The 13,063-nt window shown below is 42.3% G+C and overlaps 1 protein-coding gene across 3 annotated transcripts in view; it reads right to left on the bottom strand.

Annotated features, from left to right (window-relative positions):
• Nucleotides 1-10,976, bottom strand: part of tafa5l (TAFA chemokine like family member 5, like) — a 38,171-nt gene extending 27,195 nt beyond the window's left edge. For all 3 annotated transcript variants that reach the window (XM_084069273.1, XM_084069272.1, XM_084069274.1), the window contains exon 1: nt 9,800-10,976. In XM_084069273.1, coding sequence (XP_083925399.1) covers nt 9,800-9,896 — 97 coding nt within the window. In that variant the 5' untranslated portion in view covers nt 9,897-10,976. The remainder of the gene's footprint in view (nt 1-9,799) is intronic.
• Between the last annotated feature and the right edge of the window lie 2,087 nt (nt 10,977-13,063).

Below are 13,063 nucleotides of genomic sequence, written 5' to 3'. Positions count from 1 at the left end.
TCCAATGGAGGAGTGCCTTCTCCCGTGTTTTCAACAGATGAATGGGCCCTCTTGCAATAAGCCTGAAGGAAGGACATAATCGCATGATTGCTATGTTATTTGAGCTTATCGCAATTATTTTTCATTATCGTTTGAATCATTTCCATTCATCCAGCATGAAAACAGCTGGAGGAAATAAACAGATATGGCATATTTCCATCATTATTTCCACATGGTTGTCCATGCTCTATTAACCACTTTCAACCTAGTATCCTTATCTTGGGAGCCATTCAGTGAGAAATTGTTCAAAAATGTTGACACAAATGTCCAAAAAGTAGTGAAAATAAATAGCCGATCTACAAGCCCACGACACGGTTGAACAATTATTAAAATAATCAAGGATATGGTCTGTTTTGGCAATAGTACAATTCTATAGTTATTTACTTTGTTTATTGGAACCAGTCATTGTAAGAAATGTCTTTGTATATGTTACTAGTGTATTTTCGGGCTGCTGTGTGGCCTTCAAATCTAGCCCTATATCGCGCTGATCAGAGCAATGGTCGAGTTATGGCCATTTGAAGTGTTAAACACTGCTCTAACACTGCTGTAGGTACCCCATATGTTTTGCTATCCTCATGCCAGACCCCCTAATAGTGTTTGTGGCAGGCTTGGTGCGGATTGGATCATAGGAGCGCCTGTGGCCCCTTGGGGCCCCTGGGGGCCACATGTAGTCCCTGCAGGGTGACTATTCTCATGGCAGACCCCTGAACAGTATTTGTGCCACGTTTGGTGCGACATACTGCAGGTTCCCATATCGCTATGTCGTCAGAAAGATCGGTTTACATTTAAACATAGGATTTGACATATCTGCCCTGTGCAATTTTACTTTACAAAGCCTTAAAAGGGAAACGGCAGAATAGAGTTGAAGTGAGGAACAGTGGCCAGTGGCACAGAGACTTATGGATGGGGGGGGGGGGGGGGGGGGGGGGGGTGGTGGTGGTGGGGACTCGGAGACGCTGCTTTGCACCTTCAGCCATGGCCAGCAGCGCTCCATCGCGCATAGGGGGAGTTCATTCATGTGACAGGGGGGGTGGTTTCTGTCGCCTAAGTAAAGACATTGGCCTCGTCTCTCTTTCAGATGATGAAATGCGAACGTGGCGGCGACAGCGGGCGTGCCAAGTGACGGATGACACGGGGGGCTGTTGTCTGTGGCCACCGGTTTCCATCACAGATGACAACTGCCGAGGCTGTGTCCCCCCCCCCACCACCGCCCACCCCCACCCTAGAGCGCAGAGACTGTCTCCCAGTGCTGACTGGCAGGCGAATGACCTTATCACTGGATCACACCGGCATCCACTTGAAAAGCCCCATCACATACGACCGAGACACTAGCACGGACGTTCGAGCACACGGCTCCGGGCATAGTTCTAGCTGGCTGTGTTATTTCACCCATGTCTGTTAAACGCACGCCATGGCTTTGAAGTGAAATATACAGAATATCAGAAAACCATAGGACCACATGGTTACATAACTGCAGGGAACAGGTTACCATTACAGCATGTCAACTCACTTCCACAATTTGTCCTTTCTTATTATGTCCATTATGTTGAACTGACTGGTTGCCATGATGAAAATGTTCAACTTCTGATGAAAATAATACTCCCAAGCACCCAATGTTCAGGGTACGGTGAAAAAAATAAGTATAGATGCAAAGTATACATTTGATTTACATGGTACAGACAATTTACCAACCTTTCTGTTAGAATTGGGCTAATCTACCTCCTGTTTTAAGGCCCCTGAACAACAAACAAAATAAGACCAACTAGAGATCATTTTTGAACAATGGATTTGTGTTGGCGGACTTCATGAAAATATATCTAACAGTAGACAGAATCCCTGTTTGGCCAGGGAAGATTTTGAGCATAAGGAGCTTCAGGCAGTACTACTTGTAAACAAGTAGGTGATCTACCCGACACTGGGTCTAAGGGTGCATTCGAAAATAAACTCTGAGAATCTGCTCAGAACTCAGCTGAACTCTGGTATTGATGTCTGCCCCCAGAGAGTGCCCCAGTGGTCTCAGAGTGTATTTCTAAACACACCCTAAATTTCTCAATGGAAGAGTTGTATAAGAGTTCTATAACATACTCTACCATACATATTGGTTAAATAACGTTTTATTCATTCAAATAAGTTCTGAATTGCAGCCTTAAACTCCCATATTTTTTCCTCCATGCCATTTGCAATCCCACTGCTAATTCAATCCAGGAGAACATCTACTGGAATCTTATTTCAAATAGCATACGCTATTCATGACATCTCTATAGCACTGCGCATCTCATTACCTTAACGCCAGGTGATGCCTAAGGCGCAGTAGGTAGTACTATACATATACGCTAGTAGGACACCGGCAGGTGAAGGAACCAGATGTTCTGATGACCCCCACGCTATACCGCTGTGATCTTATGTTCCTTAGCAAGTAGGGCACAAGAGCACTGGAGCGACACACACACACACACACACACACACACACACACACACACACACACACACACACACACACACACACACACACACACACACACACACACACACACACAGTATATCAAGTTTAAAGAGGGTATACGGCTCAGTTCCAGATGTTATGCATCTGCTGTACGACAATCCGATTAGTATGTATGACTGACCATAAACTGTCTTATTCTCCACAAATCACAGCACTAAGACTTGAACCTGTGTGTGACTGTGTGTAGATGAGATCAATTAACTGGGAAGGATGTTGATATGAGTGCATTTTTAGGTTAAAAAAAAGAAGAAAAAACATATAACCCATCTGCTGGTACACAAAATCAGTCTCGCTCACATCACAATATTCATAACGACTGGACCGCCCCAGACCACTAACATTATACTGCATTATTAAATTGAGTGGTGTTTCTCTTTAATTGTACACCTAGCAGGGCTGACACTGCAGTACTGTAGGCTACATACTCTTGCACTTGTGGGATGTACATCGTCTTCCGCGTGGGACAGGTGGCTTAGATGTGTCACCAAAGCCACAGCATGTACTGTATGTGATCTGGTGTAGCCAACGTGCAGTTGAGTTTACGTTTAGATCCTGATTTTGGAGAGTCCTAGCCCACCGATTACAAAAATAGAACGATCTACAAGCTCACAACGTGTCGCAGTGCCATACCTGCGCTTGTAGATGGACTATTTTTTGTAGATGGACTTTTTTGTAAATGTTTTTGAACAGGGCTTACTGCAAGTGGTTAAAGTTTCTATATTTGAGAACATTTATAAGCAAACAAATAAATCGAAATAAACACAAATAAAATGTTAACGTAGGTATATATACATCATCGGTTGCATAAGTGCCCATACCGATGTCGTCACAACAGTCCAATAATGACAGATATATCCACTAAACCGGCATATTGGTCAGGCTCTATTTATGTTCTCTACAAATACAGGCTTGAGGCATGAATGTATACCACTGTGCTATGAGGCCAAACAGTATCTTTCTGTGATTGTAATGCGTAGGGGGATTCTGAGGCAGCGGTGAGTGCTGAATTAGGCCTTTAGAAAGCACACCCTTCTCATGTTCTTTATGTTAATGCGACAGACAGAGAAACCAGCGCACACCCAAACCATGCCATAGACTGTTATTCCTCCATAAGTGCCAAGTTATTTTGGCATCTGGAAGTATTGGTGGCTTCAGAATTGCAAGCACAGCTTCCTCTGTGAGGAAAAATATGAACGCGGTATTGGGCCAAGAGAGGTTGTATGGTACCCGAGATGTAGGGAATTCAACTGAAATCATTTACACCTCTCTCCTCGCCCCGGAGGAGAGAGGTGTAAATGAACACTTTCATGGAACACTTTCAAGCCCAATGCCTTCTACAGAGAAAATAACAATGCAGAAACAAACTGAGCACTGCACTCAACTCGACCACGGGGGAAGGCAAAGCAGACAGCTGAACGGAAATTCATATTCAGGGAGAGCTATGAAATATGAGGTTTGTGTGCTGCCAAATTGATTTAGCTGTAAAAGAGAGAATTCTTTTTCCTTTTTCCCACCATAAACATTCTCACAGGTTTGCAGCTTCAGCGCATACTGTAGCAGGGCTGGTTGATTTGCTTACGACTCGTTGCCAAGGTCATAATCAAAGCTGTCTTCCTTATGCATGCCTAATTGAAGTTTGGATCGGAAAGTATCGCTTTTCACTTCAGAACGTCAGTAATTCTCCGCCATTCTAGTTAGTTTGATGCCTGGACGGTTGAGCAGTGCAGCGTAACAGGACAGTGTAGCACATCTCTCCGAGTCCCCAAAAGAATACTAATACTCTCCTTTTTACTCTCCTTTTTTATTTATTTTTTAGGTGCCTGTTCTACAAGAGGCAACTGTGTCCCACATTGAGAGACAAGACACAAGAACGTATCCTTCCCTCTATATCCTGTGATGATGTCTCTCCAAAATACAGTTTCATATAGACAATCAATTCTTAAAGGTCCATAGCGGTGTCATCATTATGTTATTATTCACAGCTTTTGTCACAACATACATAAACACCATTTTCCGTTAAAATGTTGGCAAACTGAGTAACTTAGTCGGTTAACCGTTAAGAGTTATGGACGTTTCAATTCCGATTATAAATCAAACTTTCATCTACTGTAGGAACAATTCTGTGCTAGATTTTTCAAATCCATCTGTACAGAAATTTTTTTAACAAAACGCAATTGAGATTTCTTATCTCAATTAAGTTCAAGTCTCTTCAAGTTGACCTTCATGCTGTACTGAAGATAATGGAATTCAAAATCAAACCATTGTATGCTTTGCAAAATAGTCATTAACCATAGTCAATGGGCTAAACATACTAGACAATCATCTTTTAAAGATAGAAGAGAAAACCATGATGGAACCTTGGAGCATTGTTTACATAAGAGTACATGTTCTGGTTTGTGAGTTACTGTATGCACATACTGTATCCATTTGTATCCACTGTATCCAACAAAGAAACATTGCACCAGTCCACAAAGTGGTACTGCTTGCACAAGTCTACTGTCAAAGGGGCAGCTCCAGGCTGTAAATAGAGATGACAGCATAAATTAAATAGCTTTGAAATTGTTATTCTTGTTCTATATCATAAAGACTGGGTTGTTTAAAGGAGTAGCTGACCCAAAAAAATACTTTTTTTCTATCAATTACACACCCCATGAAGCATTTGAATTCATGGAGATTTTTTTGTTTTTCTCGCATTCCTAAGCCAATAATTTGATTACCGGCAGAAAGATGCTAATGTATCCGGTAGGAGACTCAAAGGAGTCTCTTTGAGTCTTTTAAATACACCCGCTCATCAAATTATTGGCTCAGGAATGCATCAAAAACAAAAAGATCTCCATGAATTCAATGCTTCCTTTAAGGCAATCAAAATGACAGGATTCCTCCCCTCCTTTACAGTAAGTGACTTATTGGGCTACATTTATCAAATGTGAGATGAAACAATTTGATCATAAATCACAGGGCATTGCATTTAGACAAACAATGTGGGCTTTATCAAAGTTTTCTTTATCAGTTTATTCATAGGGTCTGAAGAGATTTAAAAAGTTCTCTAATCTGTTCATAACTTCATATTGTATTCGTTAAAGGCGAAAACATGGCTGTAAAATGTGTTTGCAGACGATTTGATTGTAAAAGTGTGATTCACTAAAATGTCTGAAGCAAACAGATTATGAAAGTCAATTTGGCTCACATTACTTTAAAGTTTGGCAGTTTGCATAATGGAGGACAACACTGCACTCATAACAGTAGAGTATTTCATTTGAAACAGATTTTAGGGTTCATTTAAGCATTTACATTGTGGCTTTCTCCTATTATGGCAATAGATGTTACTTGTGATGATACAAGTACAATGGTTCTTCTAGGTAAATATTATTATTAAATCTATTATTAAGCGAATATAGCCAGCGAATTTGGCCATTTCCTTTATAAGGAATTTGCTATCTAATTTTCTATGTTAGTTATGAAAGACTTGGACAGTGCGTCCATCCATTGTGGACATTGTGGCTGACGTGGGTTTTTGTAGGCTTGGATTTTTGTCAAATAATAATAACAACATGTTGCAGAACTTTTGACACAGACATTCCACAACTTACACTGCTGAGCAATATATCTTTTTCATTCTATTTCCATTAACAAAACTTTAAGTTTTTTTTTTCCTTTTGCCTTTTCTCTGCCATCTCTATTGCCACCAAAGTAAGGAATTCCAAGCTACTTGCATGGTATTTCAGGGGCGTGGATTGGTATTTATCAACAAATAACAAGGATACAATAATGTTGTATCTTTGTGCATTATAAATTCAGTACATTTTTGTTGTTGTTGTTGTTTGTATCCACTGATCCATACATTTACACACAGATTACGAAAAAAATGATAAATGAGGCTTGTTGTATCAAAATGACCTTGACCTTATTACGGATACGGAAGTCTGAATATTTAGTATGAATCTTTGAAGCAGTTGCTTGGTGTAACACCTTGATCCTATATTCTCCCATAAAACAATTGCCTTATGGCATTAAAAGGCAGCCTACTGAGTAGAGCCTTGCAGTCAGTGTCTTCTTGTTACTTTACCAATGTGCCTTATAAAGATGTCATGAAATGGCTTCACTGCTTGCTAATTATGACCTCGGATATGCTCTGAAAGTGTGAAAAACACATTTTTCATTTCATTGGCACTTTAAACCAGGGCTTCCCAAAGTTTTCCATGCCAAGGATCCCGAAATAGCCTTTGGCTTTGAAAACCTGTGCCTTAAACTTCTAAATGGGAGAAAAATTGCCTCTGTCTCGAACCTCGGCTGCGACCCCCCCTGTCGAGCACTAAGGTTTGTGGTTGACAAAGCAGAGAAGGGTTGCCGCTGCTCTGTGACTGCACCACTGAACCGGAGTGGGCCCCAGTGAGGAAATCCAGACATTTCCAAATTTATCGTTGAATAAACTGGCAGCGCGGAGAGGGGTCTGACAGGCCATTCATCGTGCCGGGCGCCGGCCCAATGGCATGCGTGGACAGGCAACAGCGCTTTGATTTCCTGTCTCTACCGCCATGACGGATGGCGGAGCAACGGAGGGGGGAAGGCGGTGTGAGGCAGCCACTCGCCACAGCACCTCACCGGCTGCCATCCGCTTGGCCCACTCATCCACCCGCACCTTGCCTCATTGCTGTGGCCTTCGGGACCGGCCGAGTGGACGTGGTGCGTAGGTGTTGTCTGGAAGTCATTTTAAGGTGTGCTCTGGCTCATAGGCCCTCCAAGAGATAAGAGATTACTTTCAGGCTTAAAGTTACAATCCAGGACTTATTTCAATGAATAAAACGTTATCTGTATGGTAGAGTATGTTGATAAAATGTAACTAGTACACCTGCAATGGTTGGAGGTGGGGTCCCGATTCTTCCATTGAGAAATTTAGACACTGGTGTTGGGTGGGACACTGACTCATTGACAATGTCAATAAGTTATTTTAGCAGACAGCACTCCAGCTTGCACACTAGAAGCACCGCCATTTTATTGTGGTCTGGACATCGTTGAAATAACCTCACATAAAACATACGGACTGTAGCTTTAACCTAAGTATCTAACTCTGACTGATGGAGGCACAGCATAGAAATATGCATCCAACAGCAGCAACTGATCACACAGCTACTTTCAAAAGGTGGATCTTTTGTAGTAGGATTTGCAGATTAGTATTGAGGCTTAAGAATTACACATCGCTACACAATTCAGTTCAAAGCTGGACTCAAATATGGAGGCGAGAACCCCACCTCCACCCCCCGGCTACTTACAAGGAGACTGTCAAAGTTCAAGTCAGATACAGCTGTGTATAAAGCCTGATTTATACTTCATCATAATGACAGTGTCATGTGCCAAAAAAGGTTCATACAGTACAGCTTGTAGATCTGTTTTTTTTTTGGCGCGCGACACCATCTTACAACAGACTATACATTAAGCATAATTGGGGCATGCAATCCCCGGAGACTGCTGTCTTACTCTAGGAATATCGGCCACAGCTAGCGGAACAGAGTTCATACTAGATTGACAAATTGATTTTGTAGCTCATAATAATAAAGCAATGACATGGTTTGGTGATGAAAACAGGCCAATAATAGATGGCTTTTGCGAGAAGTGTTGTACTTCCTGAGATGACACAGTTGCTTGAGAGTGATTGATTGAGGGTGGCGATGAGAAGGAGATGAGAAGAGATGGGTGAAAACATGGTGCGTATAATGCCCAATTTATAGCATCGCGTGGGACACCGTCATATGACGGAGCATAAATTAAGCATCTCAGGGCAAAGGAAGAACATTTCACTGAACAGGCAATTCATTTTACATCATTATCAAATTCTGTACCCGGCATTGGGCCAAAATACATTCCATGTGGGCACAATGCCTGCTCCACGGTGGTACAGGCCAGTGGCCACTGGTTCTTAATGTCGGGTCTGGGGCCCACCAGGGGGTCCAAATGGACCCTTAAGGGTCTGTAACTCTGAGAGTGTACAAAATGGTACCAAATGCATGGACAATTACTGGTCCTTTTGGTTCCAGTTATTCACTCTCAGAGTTAAATTAACACTGAAAGTGTAGATTATGTTTGTACACTCGCAGAATTACAGACCCATAAGTGTCCCCCATTTGGACTCCTGGTGGGCCCCGAACCAGGCATTGAGAAACGGTGGTATAGCCTAGGCCTAATTATAGGCTACTTCTGGTCGATGGTTGATTAGAAGATTTAATCTGCTAACATGGTGTGTATAATGAAAAAGAGGAGAGTCTTCCTAACAAGTTCCATTGCTTTATGTTCTGCTAATGTATCCTCCACAAAACTGGGCTCTTTAGTGTTTTGTTAGGACAGTGGCCAATGAAGTGGAGTGAATCATGTTTTTGCTTTATGTTCTGGAGGCTGAAGGTGTAATTGCTGTAGGGGATGCATTATTCAACAGGAAAGGTTATAACAGTAGCATAGCATGAAATGGACGAACATAGCCGAAACCTGAAAGGAATGATAAGGCTTTGAATATATATAAAATTAAAGTATTGCCAGCTGCAGTAGCCTAGGCCTATAGCAAACTACGGTCGGAGTGATGTTCTCGTCTTTTTTTCTTCTCACTGAAAGAAGGATCAGGATGTATGGTTTAACCAAAACCGGCCCCATTCATTCACTAATAATCAAACCGTGAAAGAGAACAAGTGTAACCTATCAGCTATAATAACAGCACATAATGTATAATGTGAAAGAGGTTTGATGGTTGCGAACATAATTGCTGTATAATTATGGGGCATTTGCAGCAGTAACAAAAAGAAAAGAACGTGCATGCACATCCAATATGTTGGGCAGGTGCAGCAGGGGCAGGGCAGAATGAAATCATCACAAAAGATGACACTGCAATGTATAGCTCCTAAAGTATATTATATATACACAGAGTATAGATAGATACACACACACACACACACACACACACACACACACACACACACACACACACACACACACACACACACACACACACACACACACACAGTAATGATTATCTCTGGCCATGGCGTTTGCACCTGCGTGTGTGTGTGTGTGTGTGTGTGTGTGTGTGTGTGTGTGTGTGTGTGTGTGTGTGTGTGTGTGTGTGTGTGTGTGTGTGTGTGTGTGTGTGTGTGTGTGTGTGTGCGCGCGTGCCTCACACACACACACACACACACTCACTCACTCTGGTAGGTCCAAAGTAATATAACAGTTGTCTTTTTCCACCCAGGTGTGATGTATATGTTGAGTTCTTACCCTCTCTCAGGAGATGGGAGTAGAACATCCACAGGAGCAGCAGGCAGCAAAGTGACGCACCTCCACCTGCGGAGAACGTCTTCACTCCCGACTGCATCCTCCTCCCTGCTGGCCCCCCGACCGGTCCTTCCCTTATGGCTTGTTGTTGTTATTCCAACTTTAAAAGGTCCTGGTTTACATGTGAAGATGCTCGACACGGGGGAGGAAAAAATAGTTACTCCGGTGGTGTTTCGATTGTCTGTCATTGGCGTCCATTTTGAGGTATAATAGCAGAAGAGAGAAGAGAAGAGAAAAAAAAGCCCAGGCCAAAATGTGATGGACAGATAATATCCCGTTGATCAAAACAAATCCCGTTTGTATCTCGCAAACCGGCTGTCAACGCAGAGAGAGGAGCGGGAGCCGAGCTCTGCGTCGAAGACAAGTTCAACTAAGCGTATACGTACGAGTCCGAGGAGAGGATTTGGCAAGTTTATGCAGTCAATCCTGTGGCTGGATTATCGCAAATTAGGTTTGTTTGAAGTATAGGCAACGAGATAGAACAATACATCATCTGGGGGTAGATTTGATCCTCGGATCGCAGTAGAATGATGGTGGAAGTTCAACGGAGACCTCCTCGGCATCGAGCGGCGTCACCTTCCCTTTCCTCTGCGCTCGGCGACGCAGCGCACCGTGTCTCATCAACTTCTGCACTGAGACCGACTGCCAGCCGAGACAAACATTACATTACAAGTTGATAACATGGCTAGTCTGCCATCAATAAACAAGCACAGCCCTTGAGTGGCGTTTAAAGAAAACAACCGAACCCAAATAATGCATCATACGGTGTAATAAAGGCCACAATTTGGGCCAAATTACGCAAAAAAAATGTCACATCAGAAATAGTGCGGTGATGATCTTTTGGTGCGCAACTGATCTTCTGCTGCCCGTAGGCAGCTGCGATTCAACACGATTTAATGGTTTGTCGGTGGTCGAGGTAACTTGGAACTTAACCGATCCATATATGGGCGCAGGGTATTCCTTTTTTTTTTACCCCAAGGGATTTAATATCGATTATTTCTTATCAGGATCATCTCGAACGTTCGCTGGGTGTTGCTCCTCACTTGTTCCAGGGGGAACCGCTCCTGTTCGCAAAGTCAGCGCTTCTTCACAGCATCACACACTTAATTACAGCAGAATTGAAAGGGACATTTTAATTCCCATCGTGAAGAACCAGCGGGTATCTAAGCAGGTTTTTTTTGTCGAGTCACAGAATCGTAGTGGATCAGTGGAGTGAATGCAGGCTCTCTTCCAGTAAAGAGCATTAATCCCTGGTGGTGTCCAAGGGGGGGAAATTGGTGCGCAGTGTGTTGCTTTGTACAATATGCCCCTCTTTTCCATCCCATCACCGCACACTGTAAAACCCCGAGTGTTCATTTCACTTTGAGTGTACAAATGGAACAAAATGGACCCATAAGAGTCCATTTTGTTCCATTTGAACACTCGTCTCTCAGGGTTACAATAAATGGATAAATTAACAGAGGGTTTTACTGTGCAGCGCCACTTTGAAGAGAAAATAATCTGCCCTGATTCTTTTCTGAAATGGTACAGAACTTTGTTTTTGTTTTGTTTTCTCAGATAAACTGTAAATCCCAAAGTGCAGATGATGGATTTTTATTTAAACCGATCTACCAACCGTGCAATCGAAAGATAGGCCCCCAAAAACAACATGCTCCTTTGTCCCTCATTATGCATTCTCTTGTTGGTGTTAATTGCCCTTGAGCTTTGTATTCAGGTCAGGACAGCCTTGTTTGCGGCTCTGGGTTTATTTGTAATAATGGTTAGACTAGGCCCATTTAAAGCTGCAAATCAGAATTCATTTTACAATAACATTAATTTTAACCAATCTGTATGGCAGAGCTGGTTCTCTAATTTTTTTTGTTGTTGTTTTACTTCTGGGACACTAGCCTATTAATATTATTATTAGCCTATTAATAGCCTATTATTATCATGATTAATATATTATGGCTAATTGATGTATAGGCCTACTGCTCGGTGCTCCTACTTGCGTGCTGGTGTCATGCACCAAAGATCGCCGATCTACAAGCTCACAACTCATTGCACTCGTTTAGTGACTTGTGAGCTTGTAGATTGGCCGTTAGTGTTTTCTGCGCGCAACTAAACCCCCCCCCAGTGGCCAAACAGACACACACACACACACACACACACACACACACACACACACACACACACACACACACACACACACACACACACACACACACACACACACACACACACACACACACACACACAATGGCGATTAGTTCAACATTTAAGACATAAAAAAACAAAATGTGACGCACTCATGACATTTTAAACATGATTTTTGTTACATTTTAATGTAATAACGTCCAAGAGCTAGAGACAGCACAGCCAGGCTTTATGGCACAGAGCGCTGCTGCACCAGCGCACCTGTTCATAATTAGTGATTAAAGTGACTGTGAGAGAAGTTTGCGCTACAGAGCGACGTTAATGGACACTAATGTTATATTATTTTTCTGCTGTTTCTGTCCCCATGTGCGCGTCACTGACCAGCAGTAAGTTGTGTTTCCATGTTTATTAAACCGTTATTTAATCCTACTTTGTTTGTGGTGCTGGTGCATTGACTCATCCTAAACAGGCAGTCACATCATGTGACCTACAGGAGCTGTATGCCTTTGTTAGGTGATGCCTTGGGTTATCGTCTTTCTTTACTCCTTTACCTGTGTTTATTTCATTTTGTAATGTTATATAATGTACAGTAGAGCTTACAGTATGTTTCATCCTAATTTGTTTCAGGAGCTACACACATCACCTGTATGCTGTCTGTTTTTGAGTTGGGCATCAGTAAATGGTTAAACAACTCACCTTGCCTCATCCTTGTGTTCTGACCAACAATCCAGGGCGAACCACCAGCACCTATCTCTATCCTTCATGTAACAAAGGTAGGCCTGCAATATATAGCCTATACAATTTAACTTCTTAAAACAATTTCCACATTGTGTAGACCAGAGGTCTTTTTCAAGCCAAGGACCCCCGAGAGAGAGATGAAGCAGGGACCCCCCACTCCATAGCCTATTGTATATAGAATTGTATTGCAGATTTAACTTTTCATAGATTTCATATAGACTTGTTTGACATCAGTGCATGTTGTGTAAATTAATGCTTTTGTTTGTTTGTTTACACATCATTATCTTTTCTATTGATATGTTGGATTCATGTTCATGTGTATTTTCAGACATTTAA

This window comes from Gymnoscopelus microlampas (genome assembly GCF_963454915.1).
Source record: "Gymnoscopelus microlampas genome assembly, chromosome: 10".
NCBI lineage: Eukaryota > Metazoa > Chordata > Actinopteri > Myctophiformes > Myctophidae > Gymnoscopelus > Gymnoscopelus microlampas.
The sequence above is the reverse complement of the archived record's forward strand: the minus strand, read 5'-3'. Positions and strand labels throughout refer to the sequence as shown.